At 37.3% G+C, this 15,168-nt stretch overlaps 3 protein-coding genes across 4 annotated transcripts; 1 reads left to right on the forward strand and 2 right to left on the reverse strand.

Annotated features, from left to right (window-relative positions):
* The first annotated feature begins 383 nt into the window (after positions 1–383).
* On the forward strand, positions 384–2,477 carry LOC140881284 (uncharacterized). Its single transcript, XM_073286468.1, has 5 exons — positions 384–709; positions 964–1,006; positions 1,091–1,251; positions 1,360–1,878; positions 2,157–2,477. Exons 1-5 carry the CDS (start codon positions 503–505, stop codon positions 2,325–2,327), a joined length of 1,101 nt encoding a protein of 366 aa, XP_073142569.1. The 5' UTR covers positions 384–502; the 3' UTR covers positions 2,328–2,477.
* Positions 2,478–2,557: 80 nt separating this feature from the next.
* On the reverse strand, positions 2,558–4,537 carry LOC140881282 (pentatricopeptide repeat-containing protein At4g21065). The gene has a single exon (XM_073286467.1). It carries the CDS (start codon positions 4,362–4,364, stop codon positions 2,580–2,582), a length of 1,785 nt encoding a protein of 594 aa, XP_073142568.1. The 5' UTR covers positions 4,365–4,537; the 3' UTR covers positions 2,558–2,579.
* Positions 4,538–6,675: 2,138 nt separating this feature from the next.
* On the reverse strand, positions 6,676–14,531 carry LOC140884074 (uncharacterized). Of its 2 annotated transcripts, none has more exons than XM_073290741.1 (5): positions 14,305–14,531; positions 13,571–13,748; positions 13,156–13,228; positions 7,232–7,397; positions 6,676–6,932 (listed from the first exon to the last, which is right to left on the reverse strand). In XM_073290741.1, exons 2-5 carry the CDS (start codon positions 13,734–13,736, stop codon positions 6,813–6,815), a joined length of 525 nt encoding a protein of 174 aa, XP_073146842.1. In that variant the 5' UTR covers positions 13,737–13,748; positions 14,305–14,531; the 3' UTR covers positions 6,676–6,812. The 2 variants fall into 2 exon arrangements, with proteins under 2 accessions (XP_073146842.1, XP_073146840.1); XM_073290739.1 differs by having other exon boundaries at positions 14,312–14,530.
* Positions 14,532–15,168: the final 637 nt, after the last annotated feature.

Genomic DNA, 15,168 nt, shown 5'->3' on the forward strand with positions numbered 1-15,168 from the left:
ATGTGGCTCAAAACAAAACGAGGAGAAAAATATATGCATCACGAAATAATCGAATCCTTTAGATCCAAGAAAGTCATATGTAGCTCACACGGGTATAGACGAGTTGGTAAGGCCTGAGGTGATGTGGGAAAAAATTCTTTAGCATTGCGAGTTCGATCCTCGTGTGGAGCATATTCTTTGCTGAAATATTATGAGGTATGCTTTGGAGTTGAACATGTTGCTCTCTCCCTGACACTCGTGGAAATATGTCGATTTAAGCTCGCATGAACTAATGAGCCTCCTGACTCATGAGAAATGAGAAATCCAAATTTTTTTTTTTTTTTTTAAGAAAGTCATATGTAAGAATCGGGCACAGTGTTCAACACCTGGTTCATGTTCAGGCCTGAATCCTGTGTTCTGGGCCCCACTTTGTCTCCCATTTCTTCCACACATTTCCAGCCAAGACATACAAGTGAAATCCATTATCAATCAAGGTGGTTTCTCATCAGAATCGAAGGGCGAAATGGAAACTTTAATGGGGTCTTGTTGGAAGATTTTCTCACTCAAATTCGGGGAGAAAGATAGACTAATTTGGCGGCCAGGTGATGCGTCGCAGAGTAGAAAACAAAACGTGTTTCCTAGGAACCAAAAGCGTGATGTCTTTTTGGGATTCTCGCTTTCAGTCTCGTTTCATCGGAATACTGTTCGCTCAGTTGCGCCATCAAATCAGGTGAGTGATTCATGTTGAATGAGAAAAAAAGTTTAGGTTTCTTTCGATATCTTGTTCTTTATGTTTGGCATTGAGTTTTGTGATTCAAGAATTCAGTATATTAAAAGATTCGAAGGCTAGCTAGCATATGCACAAAAATCCAAGCATTGCGTATTAAATGCATAAAACGATGGGTAGGAATCTTGAATTCTGGATTGATGGCAATTGGCAAACAGAGTTATCTTACTGCAAGTCAATTTTTACTGATTTTGCAGACACTGATCGAAAGTGAAGAAACTGATCAGCTCCTAGTTGCTGGTAATTTTGTTCTCCAGGGGTTTTTGTACTTGTACAGATTATACTTTGATTTCTTGTTCAAACCTGGCTTCTTTTGCCATGCAGACCAGCCCAAAACCGTCCATGTGCGATTTAAATTAACCAAGGAATGTGCATTTGGCCAACACTTTGTGGTAGTAGGGGATGATCCATGCTTGGGGTTGTGGGATCCGTCCGATGGAGTGCGGTTCGATTGGTCCGATGGGCATTTATGGACTGCAGAATTGGTAAGAAAGAATCTACCCGTGACGTGTTTGGAATGGTTTATAAAAATTCTTACAAATGATTCTCTCATGCACGATCAGGTTAATTACTCTTTCTTTATGAGTTAACAGGATGTACCCTGTGGCAAAGTGATCAAGTACAAGTTCATACTGAAATTGAATGACAATACTATTCATTGGCAACCGGGGCCTGATAGAATTCTTGAAACATGGGAGACAGAAAAGACTATAATTGTTTTTGAAGATTGGGATCATCCCGAATTCCAGGATATTGCAGAGGAAGAATCCATAGCTGATCTAAATGATGAGAAGTCTTTGATCAATTCAGAATTGCCTGCGGTTTCCGAAAATTCAAGCGAGACAAAACAAGATGAAGGGACCAATGCGGAAAAGCAACTTGTTGCCACTAATGTGCGTTCTAGTCTTGATGAAAAGGTGAAACATGATTCAAATACAAACATGAATTACTCGAAGCATGAAGAAAGGGGGTTTTTCGACCCTACAGAGGAGGAAGAAAGGGACGATTTAGAGCAAGAGGCTCCTGTAAGTTCTGTTCTATTGCCGGGCTTGATTCCAGTGCTAACAGATGAGACAGATAAAGAATCTCCAAATGAAGTGAAAGACGAGGAGGTAAATGCTTGACAATAACACTTTTAGAATTTTTGTTTCTTGTAACAATGGTTTGACATGGAGTGAATAAACACAAAGATTAAAGAAGCCATTTTCCGCTTAAATTGTGGATATAGCCTTACAAAGAACTTGAATCGGTCACTTCTCCAGTGTTAGTTTTTGCATACAACCATCCTATTATCTGTGGAGTTGCAGTCTATATAAACATGAACTCTTCTATTACATACTTGGTGTCTCCGTATATCTCATTTTGTCTGTGAATTACTACTATTATTCAGCTCAAAGATGCACGCAACTCAGCCTCCTTGAGTTATACAGAAACTAGTAAGGTGGTGATGGAGAACGAGAAAGGATTCCACGGGAAAGAGCAGCTTGAAATCTTGGAAGGTGACAGGCGATGGGGTAGAGGAATGGTTAAGAAATTTCTTGATATTTTGTTCAGACTCTAATTTTGCTATTGGCTGTGTTTTCAACCAGAAAGCAGCGATTTGAGGTGGAATATTCAATTCTATTCTGTAAATAATTTAGGAGAGCCATTTTAGGACAATGAATCTGTCCATGTGATTTCTGATTCTAACGCCAAATACTTAGATGCACGATATATGTTAGTCTGTGGGACAACACAATTCCCTAATTATTACACTTGAGGACATGCGAAAACATTTTATGAGCTTCAAGTCAATCCCTTGGTGTCAAGGGATCTACCAGTAATCTTTACAAGAACAAACTCCATCTTTAAAATGATGAAACCGGCTTCGATCTCTAACAACAATCTCCCGATCAAAAATCTTTGATGTCAGCTTTATTGCAAGGTGGCAATCTGCACAAATCCTCAAGTTCTTCAAGATTCTAATTGGAGTCCCTGGTGGAGTATTAATCAACACAAATGCAATAGCAATCTTCTCGCTATGATACGACAATGCCGTCTCCTTCTCTTCTTCTTCTATGTCAGCAAGCACATTCGATGTATGAGGTGAATAGCCTTCCAGTTTCAGCAGCCTGGTCATCTCTAAAAGCATTGCATAAATGGCCTCAGTTTGAGGATGAGACACATCCCCCATGACAAACTCATGCATGTTATTTCCTAACTCAACAAGACTATAACCAGGCACTTTGCTTACACCTTCATTAAGCATTGTTGTTCTAACATTGTGAACCTCCGACCACCGTCTTTCTGATGCATAAAGGTTTGAAAGAAGCACAAAATCTCCACAGTGTTTAGGCTCCAACCTTTTGAGCTCATCTCTTGCAACTTCTGCTATTTCTAAATTCCCTCGTAAAGCACATGCACCTAGTAATGTTCTCCAGATTACCGCATTAGGTTCCACAGGCATTTCAAGTATATATTTATAAGCTTGTTTCACTAAGCCTGCCCGGCCGAGTAAATCAACCATACAACCATAATGTTCAATTTTTGGAACAATTCCAAATTCCTTTTTCATCCTCTCAAAGTAGGCAAATCCCTCATTTACCATTCCGCAATGGCTACAAGCATATAATACACCAACAAAAGTAATTTCACTGGGAAGAAACCCGTGCATCTCCATTTCCTTGAAAATATCAAGTGCTTCATTGCCAAATCCATTGACAGCCAATCCCACAATCAGTGACGTCCATGACACCACACTCCTCTCCTCTAACACGTCAAAGACCATTTTTGCCTCCCTAATGTTCCCACATTTGGCATAAAGAACCAGAAGTGCATTTGCAGCATGTAAATTTTTGTCCAGACCGACCTTCATCATGTAAACATGGGCCCTTCTGCTCAAAGTCAAAGCACCAAGCTCAGCACAAGCGGTAAGCAAACTAACCAAAGTGAACCCATCTGGTTTTACACCATCCAACACCATTTTCCTGTAAAGGGTTAATGTCTCATTAGGTCTGCTATTCAAAGCGTACCCATTGATAACCGAATTCCAAGCCACAAGATTTTTTTCAGGCATGGTTTCGAACAGCTGAAGAGCACTGTCTGCCCGACCACAGGCACCATAGAAATGAACCAACGAATTCTGCACAAACACCAATGACTCGAACCCATCTTTCACTGCACAGCAATGTACCTTCTCACCATCACTAAGGAGCATAAGTTTAGCTATGGCTTTAAGAAGAAAAGGATACGTGTGAGTGTCGGGATCCATCAACCTCACACGAAACTGTCGGTATATATCCAAAGCTGGAGATGGGTTTTCACTCTCAGCATAGCCTCTGATCATTGTATCCCAAGTGAAGATATTTGGAAGGGATATTTGGTCGAACAAAACTCGGGCATATGACATGGGTCCTGAGAGCGAAACCAAGGTAAATATCAAGTGTTTGCCCATGTCTGGACTTGAAAGAGGGACGCCATGCCGTATGGAAAAGGCGTGAACTTGCTTCAGTTTCGAGACAGAGGAGGCGCATGACAGCAAGAGAGCGATGCATTGCTTCAGAATGTAAGGTTTCTTATAGCTGTTGTCAAGCAATTTGGTTGATGAGCGATCAATCATATATCATTCGCACGCAATAATGTCGAATACTTTTGGAGTTGATGAGTTCTGGTTTTGTGATCGATTCTGCCGCGTACGTTGGATATTGGGGCGGCGGCGGCGGCGGCGGCGCGTTCGATCACTGAGAATGAAGAGGAAACCCTCACGTTGAAAGATATGGGTGGTAAGACAAGCAGGAATTCTAAAAACACAAAATACTTTTGACTCAATTTTTAGTAAGAATCTCCTATTATAATTAACGTGAAAAGTACAACAATAATAATAATAATAATAATAATAATAATAATAATAATAATTTAATTATTATATCTTCCTATATATAAAAAACATCATCTTTTCATTTGTTGAAATTGCTCTTAAATATAAATATTATATTTTTCTTTTTTATTTGTTTTTTTTTAAATTTTAATATTTCAAATTTCATATTTTTCTCAATTAAACATTATAGATAAGATAAATTGATAAATAAAAAATAAATTTAAATATTATCGAAAAATAATATTTATACATAACATACAATATTAAATATATTATATAATTTTATACACACGCAACGCATATGTGCGATTATGTTAGTTATTATTATTATATATAAATATAGATGGAGTAGATTTTATCGGATACAAACCTTGACTCAATGTGGTACAAGTATTATTAATTTTGGTATAACTTATCACATCTAATCCCGCGTTTTTTTTGACATATTATTTATTCATCTCTTAATTATTTATTTTACATCAATCAAATCATTAATTATTTTTCTTACATCAATCAAATAATTAAATTCAAATTACTATATTAACCTCTTATAAATAATATTATTCATATTTTATTTATTATTAAAAGGATAAAATTGTAATTTATCATTTTTTTATATAAAATTTAATCAATAAAATCAATAAACCATAATTTATCAATCAAATCAAATATTATATTAACTATAATTTCTTATTTATTTTTTATTGCATTACATTACTTATCTATATATTATCAACCATATCACTCGAACCAAACTGAGCCTAGAAGATTTCTCAAACAAAATTTTATGTTATTAAAAAAAGTTACAATATCATGAAGATAATATAAATAGTTATATATATGAATTTTTTTTAAAAAAAACTGTACCATAAATCTTAAATTTATATTTGAAATAAAACTATCATATATGTTAATTTAGAAAAATAATAATAAATTATGTAAAAAATGGGCAAAACGCATAGTGAGTAAATAAGAAAATATGTAAGAAAATAAAATATTAAAATAAGATATTTGTTAAAAGAGATAACCCAACACCATAAAAAGAGTTTATTTTTATTGAGGTTGTTCAAATACAAGCTTAAAGACCGTGCAGCCAAATTCTAATAATAAAAATCTATCTGAACAAAAATTAGCAGTGGATAAGTATTTGATGTCATTTTAGGCTTTTAGCTTGGTATATTTCTAAAATCATGATATTTTCAATATATTTATAAATAAGATGAAAAACATAGATATTCAATGCAAAATTTAACCCCAATTTTATGAATACGAGAAGAATATATCTTTATTTTGGAAAGCTAATTCCATATCACAAACTCAATAGAAGTTTCTGCACTAAATGAAACACGAAGTAATTAACACTCAAAAGTGTTTTTGTCCTGAAGCATAATAAACCTCTACTCGATGTCATCGGTTCAAAGAGTGAACAAGACAATGAGTTTTGCGCATCACGCCACTATTTTTAGGCGTAGCTTGGTACACATGATAAGAAAGTGATTAATAAATTATCCTTCTTCATTTCATGCTTGGTACATTTTTAAAAAGCCCATGATAAGTCAATGGGCCCTTGATAAATGCTTTGACAAGGGGACTATATATCCCTTTGATTTGGTGTGATAAATTTAATACAACTAAAAAATACTACAAAAAGACATGATTATCCTCCACATATAAAAACATTTACGCCTCATTCTCCTCCACATTACGATAGTATTAATTTTGTCATTACAATCGAATGTATAAATTTAATCACTCTTATTAAAATCATACCAAACATTCACTATAATATCCTATCATTTTACTTATCCTTAGTTTATCCTTATATTATATATCCTATATTTATCCTATCCTATGTACCAAACTATGCCTTAATCAACTCCAAAACTGCATGGTTCCATATGAGACTAAGGTAGTGAGCTTATAAGAAGCACTTTTATGTTTTTCGTTAACAAAATTTTGAAATTTTGTAAAATTTTATTCAGAAAGAGTTGAGAGGTACTTCCTAAAAGTTCTCTCAAACGCTGCCTAAATGGATTGATCAAAAGTAGGTACATATCACCTGTAATAGTCTCTATACACTTCTCAAACAAGAATCAGCACTTGTTTAAGACAGATAATATGTCCCCGGATAAATTAACTTTATCATGTCTAATATCTCGGGAATTACTGGGTTTTCCCATGAATATTACATTAAAATGCCTTCTGTTCACTCCACTCAACCTGATCGCTTGGCCCGCCGCTAATTCTACCGATTCTTTGAGGCGGCCAGACAACATGAGTAATCCGTCCACAAATCAAGCCGAGAGGAATCTGCCAATAATAGCATTTCTGAGTCAAGAAAGTTGCGAAGAAATACTAGTTTTCAACGATTTCATCGACATCACGACATGCATGACCTCTAACTCTGTGACAAGAAGTAACCATGCTTTTAACTTTGAAATATGTACCTTTACTTCATAAATGAACGAGCAGATCATTGAAACAAAACAAAATCTGTACCCAGAATTTCTATAAGTGTTCCGTTTATTTCTGTAGACTTTATTGAAGGGATTACACCAATATCAGTTTAACCTCACAAAAGTATATAACTGAAGTGAAATGGAACATACCGGGCCAATTAACCTCGAGTCCATGCTGCATGATACATTGTCCCCCTCAACCCAACAATGCCCTTCAGGGATCCTCACAGCATCAGATGAGAAAGAATGATCGACCCAGTCACCTGAGAGGGCTGTGATTCTCTTTATGTGTTTCTCTTTAAAATTACTCGGAGAGCTACACAGGAAATTAAACACATTTCAATGATTAGAGAGCTAGAAAGATAATTTTTAAGCAGAAAATCATATGATACAGCTCATCCAAAAGGGTAAACATGCAGCCTCAAATTCGCACAATCCCCAGACTCATGCAAAAGGGTAACCAAGCCGCCTCAAATTCGCACAACCCCCAGCCTCGTGAGAGTATCTATACATATTGCTTATCGGGGAAGATTCACAAAGCTACCATGAAATCATTCTGAAGTTAAAGATGAAAGAACACAGTAGAAAGTTTCTCTTTTATTTTCACGTTATCGATCATAGATGCTGGATACAGATTTATAAATAACCTAGGAGTCTTATCACATCAAAATATTCTACTAACAACTTATCAGAAAACTCTTTTAAATACAAACACAATTATCCTAATCAATAACTAACTAGATAATATTTAATATCCAACACTCCCCCTCAAGCTGGGTCATATATGTTGATCATGCCCAGCTTGGAACTCATGTCATCAAAATTCGGCCGATGAAGGGCTTCAGTCAGGATGTCCGCAATTTGTAAGTGAGAGGGGATGTAGTTGAGATCAATGATCTTCTTCTCAATCTTCTCACTTATAAAGTGGCGGTCTATTTCAATATGCTTCGTTCGATCGTGGTGAACAGGATTCTTGGCAATACTTATGGCTGCTTGATTATCACACATCATTTTAAAAGGTTGACCATCTTCAAGCTTCAATTCAGTGAATAGTCTTTTCAGCCACATTCCCTCACAAATGCCTTGTGCTAAGGCTCTGTATTCAGCTTCTGCACTGCTACGTGCGACTACAGACTGCTTTTTGCTCCTCCAAGTTACTAAGTTTCCCCACACAAATGTGCAATATCCCGACGTTGATCGCCTATCAGTAAGTGATCCAGCCCAATCAGCATCACTGTACACTTCGATGTTTCTGATTGACGACTTCTTGAAGCATAGTCCTTTTCCTGGATTCTTTTTCAGATATCTCAATATTCGGTACACTGCATTCATGTGGTCCTCTGTCGGGTGATTCATGAATTGGCTAACAACACTCACAGCAAACCCAATATCTGGACGTGTGTGTGAGAGATAGATCAATTTGCCAACTAATCTTTGATATCTTTCTTTGTCAACTGGTGGACTGTTATTTCCAACTGAAAGTTTACCATTAGCATCCATAGAAGTGTCAACTGGCTTGCTCCCCAACATTCCAGTTTCTTTCAAGAGATCTAGCACATACTTTCTTTGAGAAATTGAAATCCCATGAGATGATCTAGCCACTTCCATTCCTAGAAAATATTTGAGATTTCCAAGATCCTTCATTTCAAATTCCTTCGAGAGTAAGGATTTTACACGTATCATCTCCTCAGCATCATTCCCTGTCAATACAATATCATCAACATAAACTATTAGTGCTGTGATCTTTCCTTCCTCTGTGTGTTTGATAAACAAGGTGTGATCAGATTGACCCTGGATGTAACCATTATTTTTCAGAACATTTGAAAAACGATGAAACCAAGCCCGGGGAGATTGCTTCAAGCCATACAGTGATTTCTTCAATTTGCATACTTTATTTGTAGTTGACTCAGATACAAATCCAGGTGGGATATCCATATAGATTTCCTCCTCCAGATCTCCATTCAGGAATGCATTTTTCACGTCCAGCTGAAACAGTGGCCAGTCCAGGTTTGCAGCAAGTGATAGAAGAACTCGGATGGTATTGAGTCTAGCAACTGGGGCAAATGTTTCTTGGTAATCGATACCATATGATTGTGTGTATCCCTTTGCTATCAGACGAGCTTTAAACCTTTCTATGCTGCCATCGGCTTTGTATTTCACTGAGAAAATCCACTTACATCCAACTGTCCGTTTCCCTGGGGGAAGTTGAGTGATGACCCAAGTATTGTTGTTCTCAAAGGCCTGTATTTCTTCAAATGCGGCCACCTTCCATTTTGGATCTTGGAGAGCAATTTCTATAGATGGAGGAATCTGAACCTGGTCCAATCTGGTCACAAAGCTTGATATGCAGATGATAAATGTTCAAGTGAAACAAAATGACATATAGAATGCTGTGTACATGATCGAGTCCCTTTCCTTAATGCAACAGGCCTATCATCAATATCATCATGTGATGTATCACAGTTAGGATCAGTCTTACCTTGTGTATTTTCAATGGAAGTTGGCTCCAGGAAAGTGTCAAGGCTTTGCTGATTTTGATCTGGGTGCAGTATGGTTTTGTGATGGCGTAGTTTTCTTCGAGAGTACACTTGTAAGGGCTGATTTGGTGGACTGTCAGTAGTTGTTGGAGCATGGGTTGAATTCTCAAGAGGTTCTAATTGAGGAAAGGCGGGTGTGTGGAGTTCCCAATTGTGAGATTCGCTTGGTTCCATCTCCCCCTGAATCGAATCGAAGATTTGGGAAAGAAAGGTTCATGCTCAAAAAATGTGACATCCATGGAGGTGTAAAATCTTTTCGTAACCGGGGAGTAACATTTGTACCCTTTTTGATTTGGGGAGTACCCAAGGAAGAGACATTTTATCGCTCGAGGATCGAGTTTTCCACCATCATGTAAGTGCACAAAAGTGGAGCAACCAAAAATTTTTAAGAGAATATTATGAATTAGGTGTGTGGAAGGAAAGGAAGCCTGAAGGGTCTGGATGGGTGTTTTGTAATGGAGGACACGAGATGGCATTCGGTTGATAAGCTAAGCTGCAGTTAGGATAGCATCTCCCCAAAAATGCTTAGGAACACTATGGGTAAAGAGTAAAGATCTGGCTACTTCAAGTAAGTGGCGATTCTTTCGCTCAGAAACCCCATTTTGTTGGGGGGTGTAGACACAAGAGCTTTGGTGGATTATCCCTTCGTTTTGGAGGTAAGTGCCTAGGGCAGAGTTGAAGTAATCTCGGGCTCTATCAGTTTTCAAAACCTTAATGCGGGTCGAGAATTGATTTTGGATCATGACATTGAAGCGTTTGAACAACTCTGATGTCTCAGATTTGTCCTTCATTAAAAATACCCAAGAGACACGAGTATGATCATCAACAAAAAGTAAGAACCAGCGAGAGCCCGTGACATTTTTAATATTCGAAGGACCCCATATATCACTATGGATGAGTGAAAATGGTTGTGATGGCTTGTATGGTTGTGGAGTGAAAGTAGCACGAGTATGTTTCGACAATTGACACACATCACAATGAATAAACTTGGAATTTTTGTTACGAAATAAAGAAGGAAACAACTTCTCAAGATATACAAAGTTGGGGTGTCCTAATCGAAAATGCCATAACAAAATATCATTATTTTCAGTTGGAGAAGCTGCAGAATCAGAAAACAAAGCTCGGTTACTGTTCCAATTTAAAGGGGAAGAAACTGGCGACAACTTGAGAAGGTACAACCCATCACAATATTCAGCATTGCCAATCCTCTTCCCCGATGCCAAGTCCTGAAACACACAAGAATCATGCGTGAATTGAGTGGTACACTTAAGATCCCGTGTTAAGCAGCTGACAGATAACAAATTACAATCAAGGTCGGGGACAAACAAAACCGATTGTAAAGAACAATTTCGTGATATCGGAACTGTCCCTGAGCCCAGCACTTTAGAACACGACCCATTTGCAATTTTTATTGAGGAGGAGGTCGAGTACGGGCGGTACTCTTGGAAGAATTTCAGATTCCCTGTCATATGCGCTGATGCACCTGAATCAATGATCCAAAAATCGGACAACATGTGCTGCGATAACAAGGCAGTAGAAATGATACCTTTATGTGCTAAACTTCCAGCACCAATAATGGAGGGAATAGAATTTGGTGCACCAACTGGAACTGTTTGATTGAAGAGTTTGTGCAGCATCTCAAGCTGTTCTTTGGAGAATGGTTGCTGGTCATTTGAAGTACTTTCCACAGTGGCAGAATTGGCACGCCTTTCCCGGGCTGGCTTCCAGTTAGCAGGCTTGCCGTGGATCCTCCAACAAGTATCTAAAGTGTGATTTGGTTTCTTGCATTTGTCACACCAAGGTCTGCCATTCCGCATATTGTTGTTGGAGGCACTGGATTGGGAAGTAGACCCAAGAGATTGGGTGGAATAATCAGCAGCGGAGAAAGCATGTGAAGAGATGCGATGAGAAGCCAGGGCTGATCCCTCTACCACGGAAGCATTTGGTGGTGACCCCAACATGAGTTTCCTTCTGCTCTCTTCATGGCGCACTTCAGAGAAGGCTGCACGCAAGCTGGGCATGGGCTTTGTCGCGAGAATTCTACCATGAGCGTCATCTAGTTGTGAGTTGAGGCCCATTAAAAATTTAAACACCCGCTTCTTCTCAACAATGGCCTTGTACGTTTTTTCATCATCCGGGCATTTCCACTCAAGCACTTCAAACAGATCCAATTGCTGCCATGAGCGAGTGAGAGTAGTGAAGTATTGGGTGACCGGTGCATCCCCTTGTTTTAAATCGTGAAAGTTTTCAATTTCAAATAACTCAGCGGTATTGTCCTTGCATGAGTAGGTGTCTCGGGCAGCCTCCCAGATATCCTTTGCCGTGGGATAAAGAAGGAAGTTTTCTCCAATATCAGGTGTCATGGAATTGATTAGCCAGGACATCACCATGCTGTTGTCGGCCTTCCAGCTTTTAAAACCAGTATCATCCTTGGCATCTTTTGCAGGGCAGCGTCTCGCACCTGATAATATATCGTCCTTGCCTTTCCCACATATAAACAGCATCACAGATTGGGACCACTGAAGATAATTTTGGCCATTCAATTTATGGTTGGTGATTGGAATGGATGTATTATCAGAGATACCCATCGTGTGGTTTGGGGAGGAGGAATTGTCGGATGCGGATGCCATACGGCCGTACTTTGTCATGGACCTTTCAAGGTCTCTGATACCATGAAGTTAAAGATGAAAGAACACAGTAGAAAGTTTCTCTTTTATTTTCACGTTATCGATCATAGATGCTGGATACAGAATTATAAATAACCTAGGAGTCTTATCACATCAAAATATTCTACTAACAACTTATCAGATAACTCTTTTAAATACAAACACAATTATCCTAATCAATAACTAACTAGATAATATTTAATATCCAACACATTCTTTAATATCATTGTTCTTTTAATCATCAATGGCCACATCAAGCAGAGCACTCATTTTTTATTTTCATTAAGTCATGCAGCAAATGCTTTCTTCCTTTAAATTTTATCGTTTAATTTTTAAAATTAATTTGTTTCCTCCTAGATTAAGACATCTAAACCATATGCATACCTATATCCTATATAAGATAGATATCAAGAAAATAATATACATTCAATCCAAATTCTCCACTTCCATGTCTACAAACTGGAAGGTCATGGTTCAACAAGTTGAGGGCATTTAAAAACTATTTACTTTGACTACAAAAGAAAGACAACAGAGATGAGAACTTAGCAGAGAAAGGCATGAATGATAAAGCATGCTGCCCCAGGCCCCCAATATGTATGCCATACACAAAGATACAAAATCATCAATTACCGTGTTTTATGTCAAACACTCTTTTTGTAAACTTTAAAAAGTAACTTCTTCTAAATGAGTTAACACCAATTGCAACCGAAATCCAAAACCTTCATCTAACTTATGGTAATGGGAGCTGAGATCTTGAATCATCAGCATCAAACAAAAGCATAGACATTAAATACAAAGACAACCTGCTCAATCAAACATAACTAATGAGTACCAAGAAAAAAGACATCTGAATCAGGAAATCTTGAATTACCGGAAAACTACTACATCTCCCCGAGAGAATTTGTACTTTTCTAGGCATGATTTCTCAACCAATACATAGTCATCTGCAAATCAAACAGAGAACTAATCAAAACTCATTAGTAATAGGGTATGAATTAAGGGCCCCCGTTCAGAAACAACCAAGTGCAGGAAAGAAAACAAAAGGCATGGACTATCAATTTTCATCACATATTCCTAATGAACAAAGAGGTGTGAAGATCGAATATCAATTACTCTCTGGATGCAGCCGCCTATTACCACATAATAAAATAACAACCCAGATATCTAAACTAATTTTACATATCATATATCATAATAAAATTTGTTGATTTTCAATTAAACCAAAAGAAATAACGTGCCGAAGGGGGGGGGGGGGGGGGGGGGGGGGGGAGGGAAGGTAACTTTACCAATTACAAATCCATCGGAGTACTTTTTGTGGGGGTTGAGAGTTGGATACATGGAAGAACCGCGAACTGCAGTGACGCTGACAAAACGGTCCGATATAGTGAGGCCAATGAGCCCTGCGGTGAAGTATTTTTTAGCTAAATCCCAGAGGAAACTTCGATTCGCCATTGCTATGTCGACCTGCATGGGAGTAGATGAGGCGAGTGAAATTCGAATATCACATTATCGAACAGACACTTCCGCCGCCGTCGCACATTCGCTGTTGCGTGGCCTTATCGCTGAAAATTTTCTGGGTAAACTTAAATGGACAAAATAAAAATTTCTCTCTCAAGTCATACCAATTTGGTGCCGTCAATGAATTTATTATTATTTTTTTTTATGAGCGAAAATCAACTTCAGCCTAACTAGTAAATACCTAGGACATTCATGAGTTTTACTATGAAAGTGTTCCTCTCTTTTGCACTTACATCTCAATTATAAATCTCAATTAAAACTAAAAAGCACCAAAAATTTTGCTTTTCCATATCTTAATTGATACACAATCAAGAGCTAATATGCAGAAAACCTTAAACCCACGAAATCCTCATATCACACGCTCAAATAATAATGCAAATAAAAAAGATATCTATCTTTTAAATTTTTAATCAATAAATGTTAGCTCATAGTGCACCATTATTTTTCTGTATGTGAAGAATGAAGATTAAACCATTCAAAATCAAAAATGAAATTAAAATACCTATTACCTAACGGCATGAGCGACGGCGGCCAGCGAGAGAGCGTGGGAGAGGGTGGCCGCCGGTAAAAAGGGTGGCAGGCGGCAGCGACGGCGTCTGGAGGCGAAAGAGAAAAGTTTAGGCAGAAATAAGGAAGGGGAATTGGGGGAGGAACCGATTATTTGTTGGGCCAACACTAGCTAAATATGTTGGATGGTCTGAGTTCAGTACGTTTCGATTAAGAAATCAGAACAGAAAAGCGATTTTTTTTATCCGTTTGGATTAAGAAATTAGAACAAGTGGTTTTTTTTTTCTTAAAAAAAATGTTTTAATGCAAAATACTTTTGTAACCAAACTGGCCTAATTAGTCCTAAAAATATTTAATATCTATTTCTATGTATGTATTACTATTAAACTTCAGCCTTAAAGAGACAAATTCTTGGGTTTGGTATGGTTTTGTTTGCTCTTTTCAATAAATAAATGTCATTTCACCACTTAGTAATTTTCACAAATATAACTTTGACAGTTTTAAGAAATTACATTTTTAATCTTAGCAATATTATAATTATAATTTATTCCTTCGTCAATTTTAATAACAACTTGGAAAATTTTAAAAAAAAATTATATAAACACGCAACGTAAACAGTGAGACATTAATTTTAATTCGATACCAAATCGTGCAGTGGGGCATTAGTCTTAATTCGAAACCAAATTATTAATATAACATAAGTGACTTATAATTTATCTACTTTTATGATATTAAAATTGGAACGAAATCTCAAATTTGAAACCTAAATATAAGCTTTGATACAGTAAACACTTAGCATGGACACTTTATATAAGCACAACGTTGAGGTGAACACAAACTCACCTCAACATAGAGACTA

Source organism: Henckelia pumila, chromosome 2, assembly GCF_033568475.1.
Source record: "Henckelia pumila isolate YLH828 chromosome 2, ASM3356847v2, whole genome shotgun sequence".
NCBI classification, from domain to species: domain Eukaryota; kingdom Viridiplantae; phylum Streptophyta; class Magnoliopsida; order Lamiales; family Gesneriaceae; genus Henckelia; species Henckelia pumila.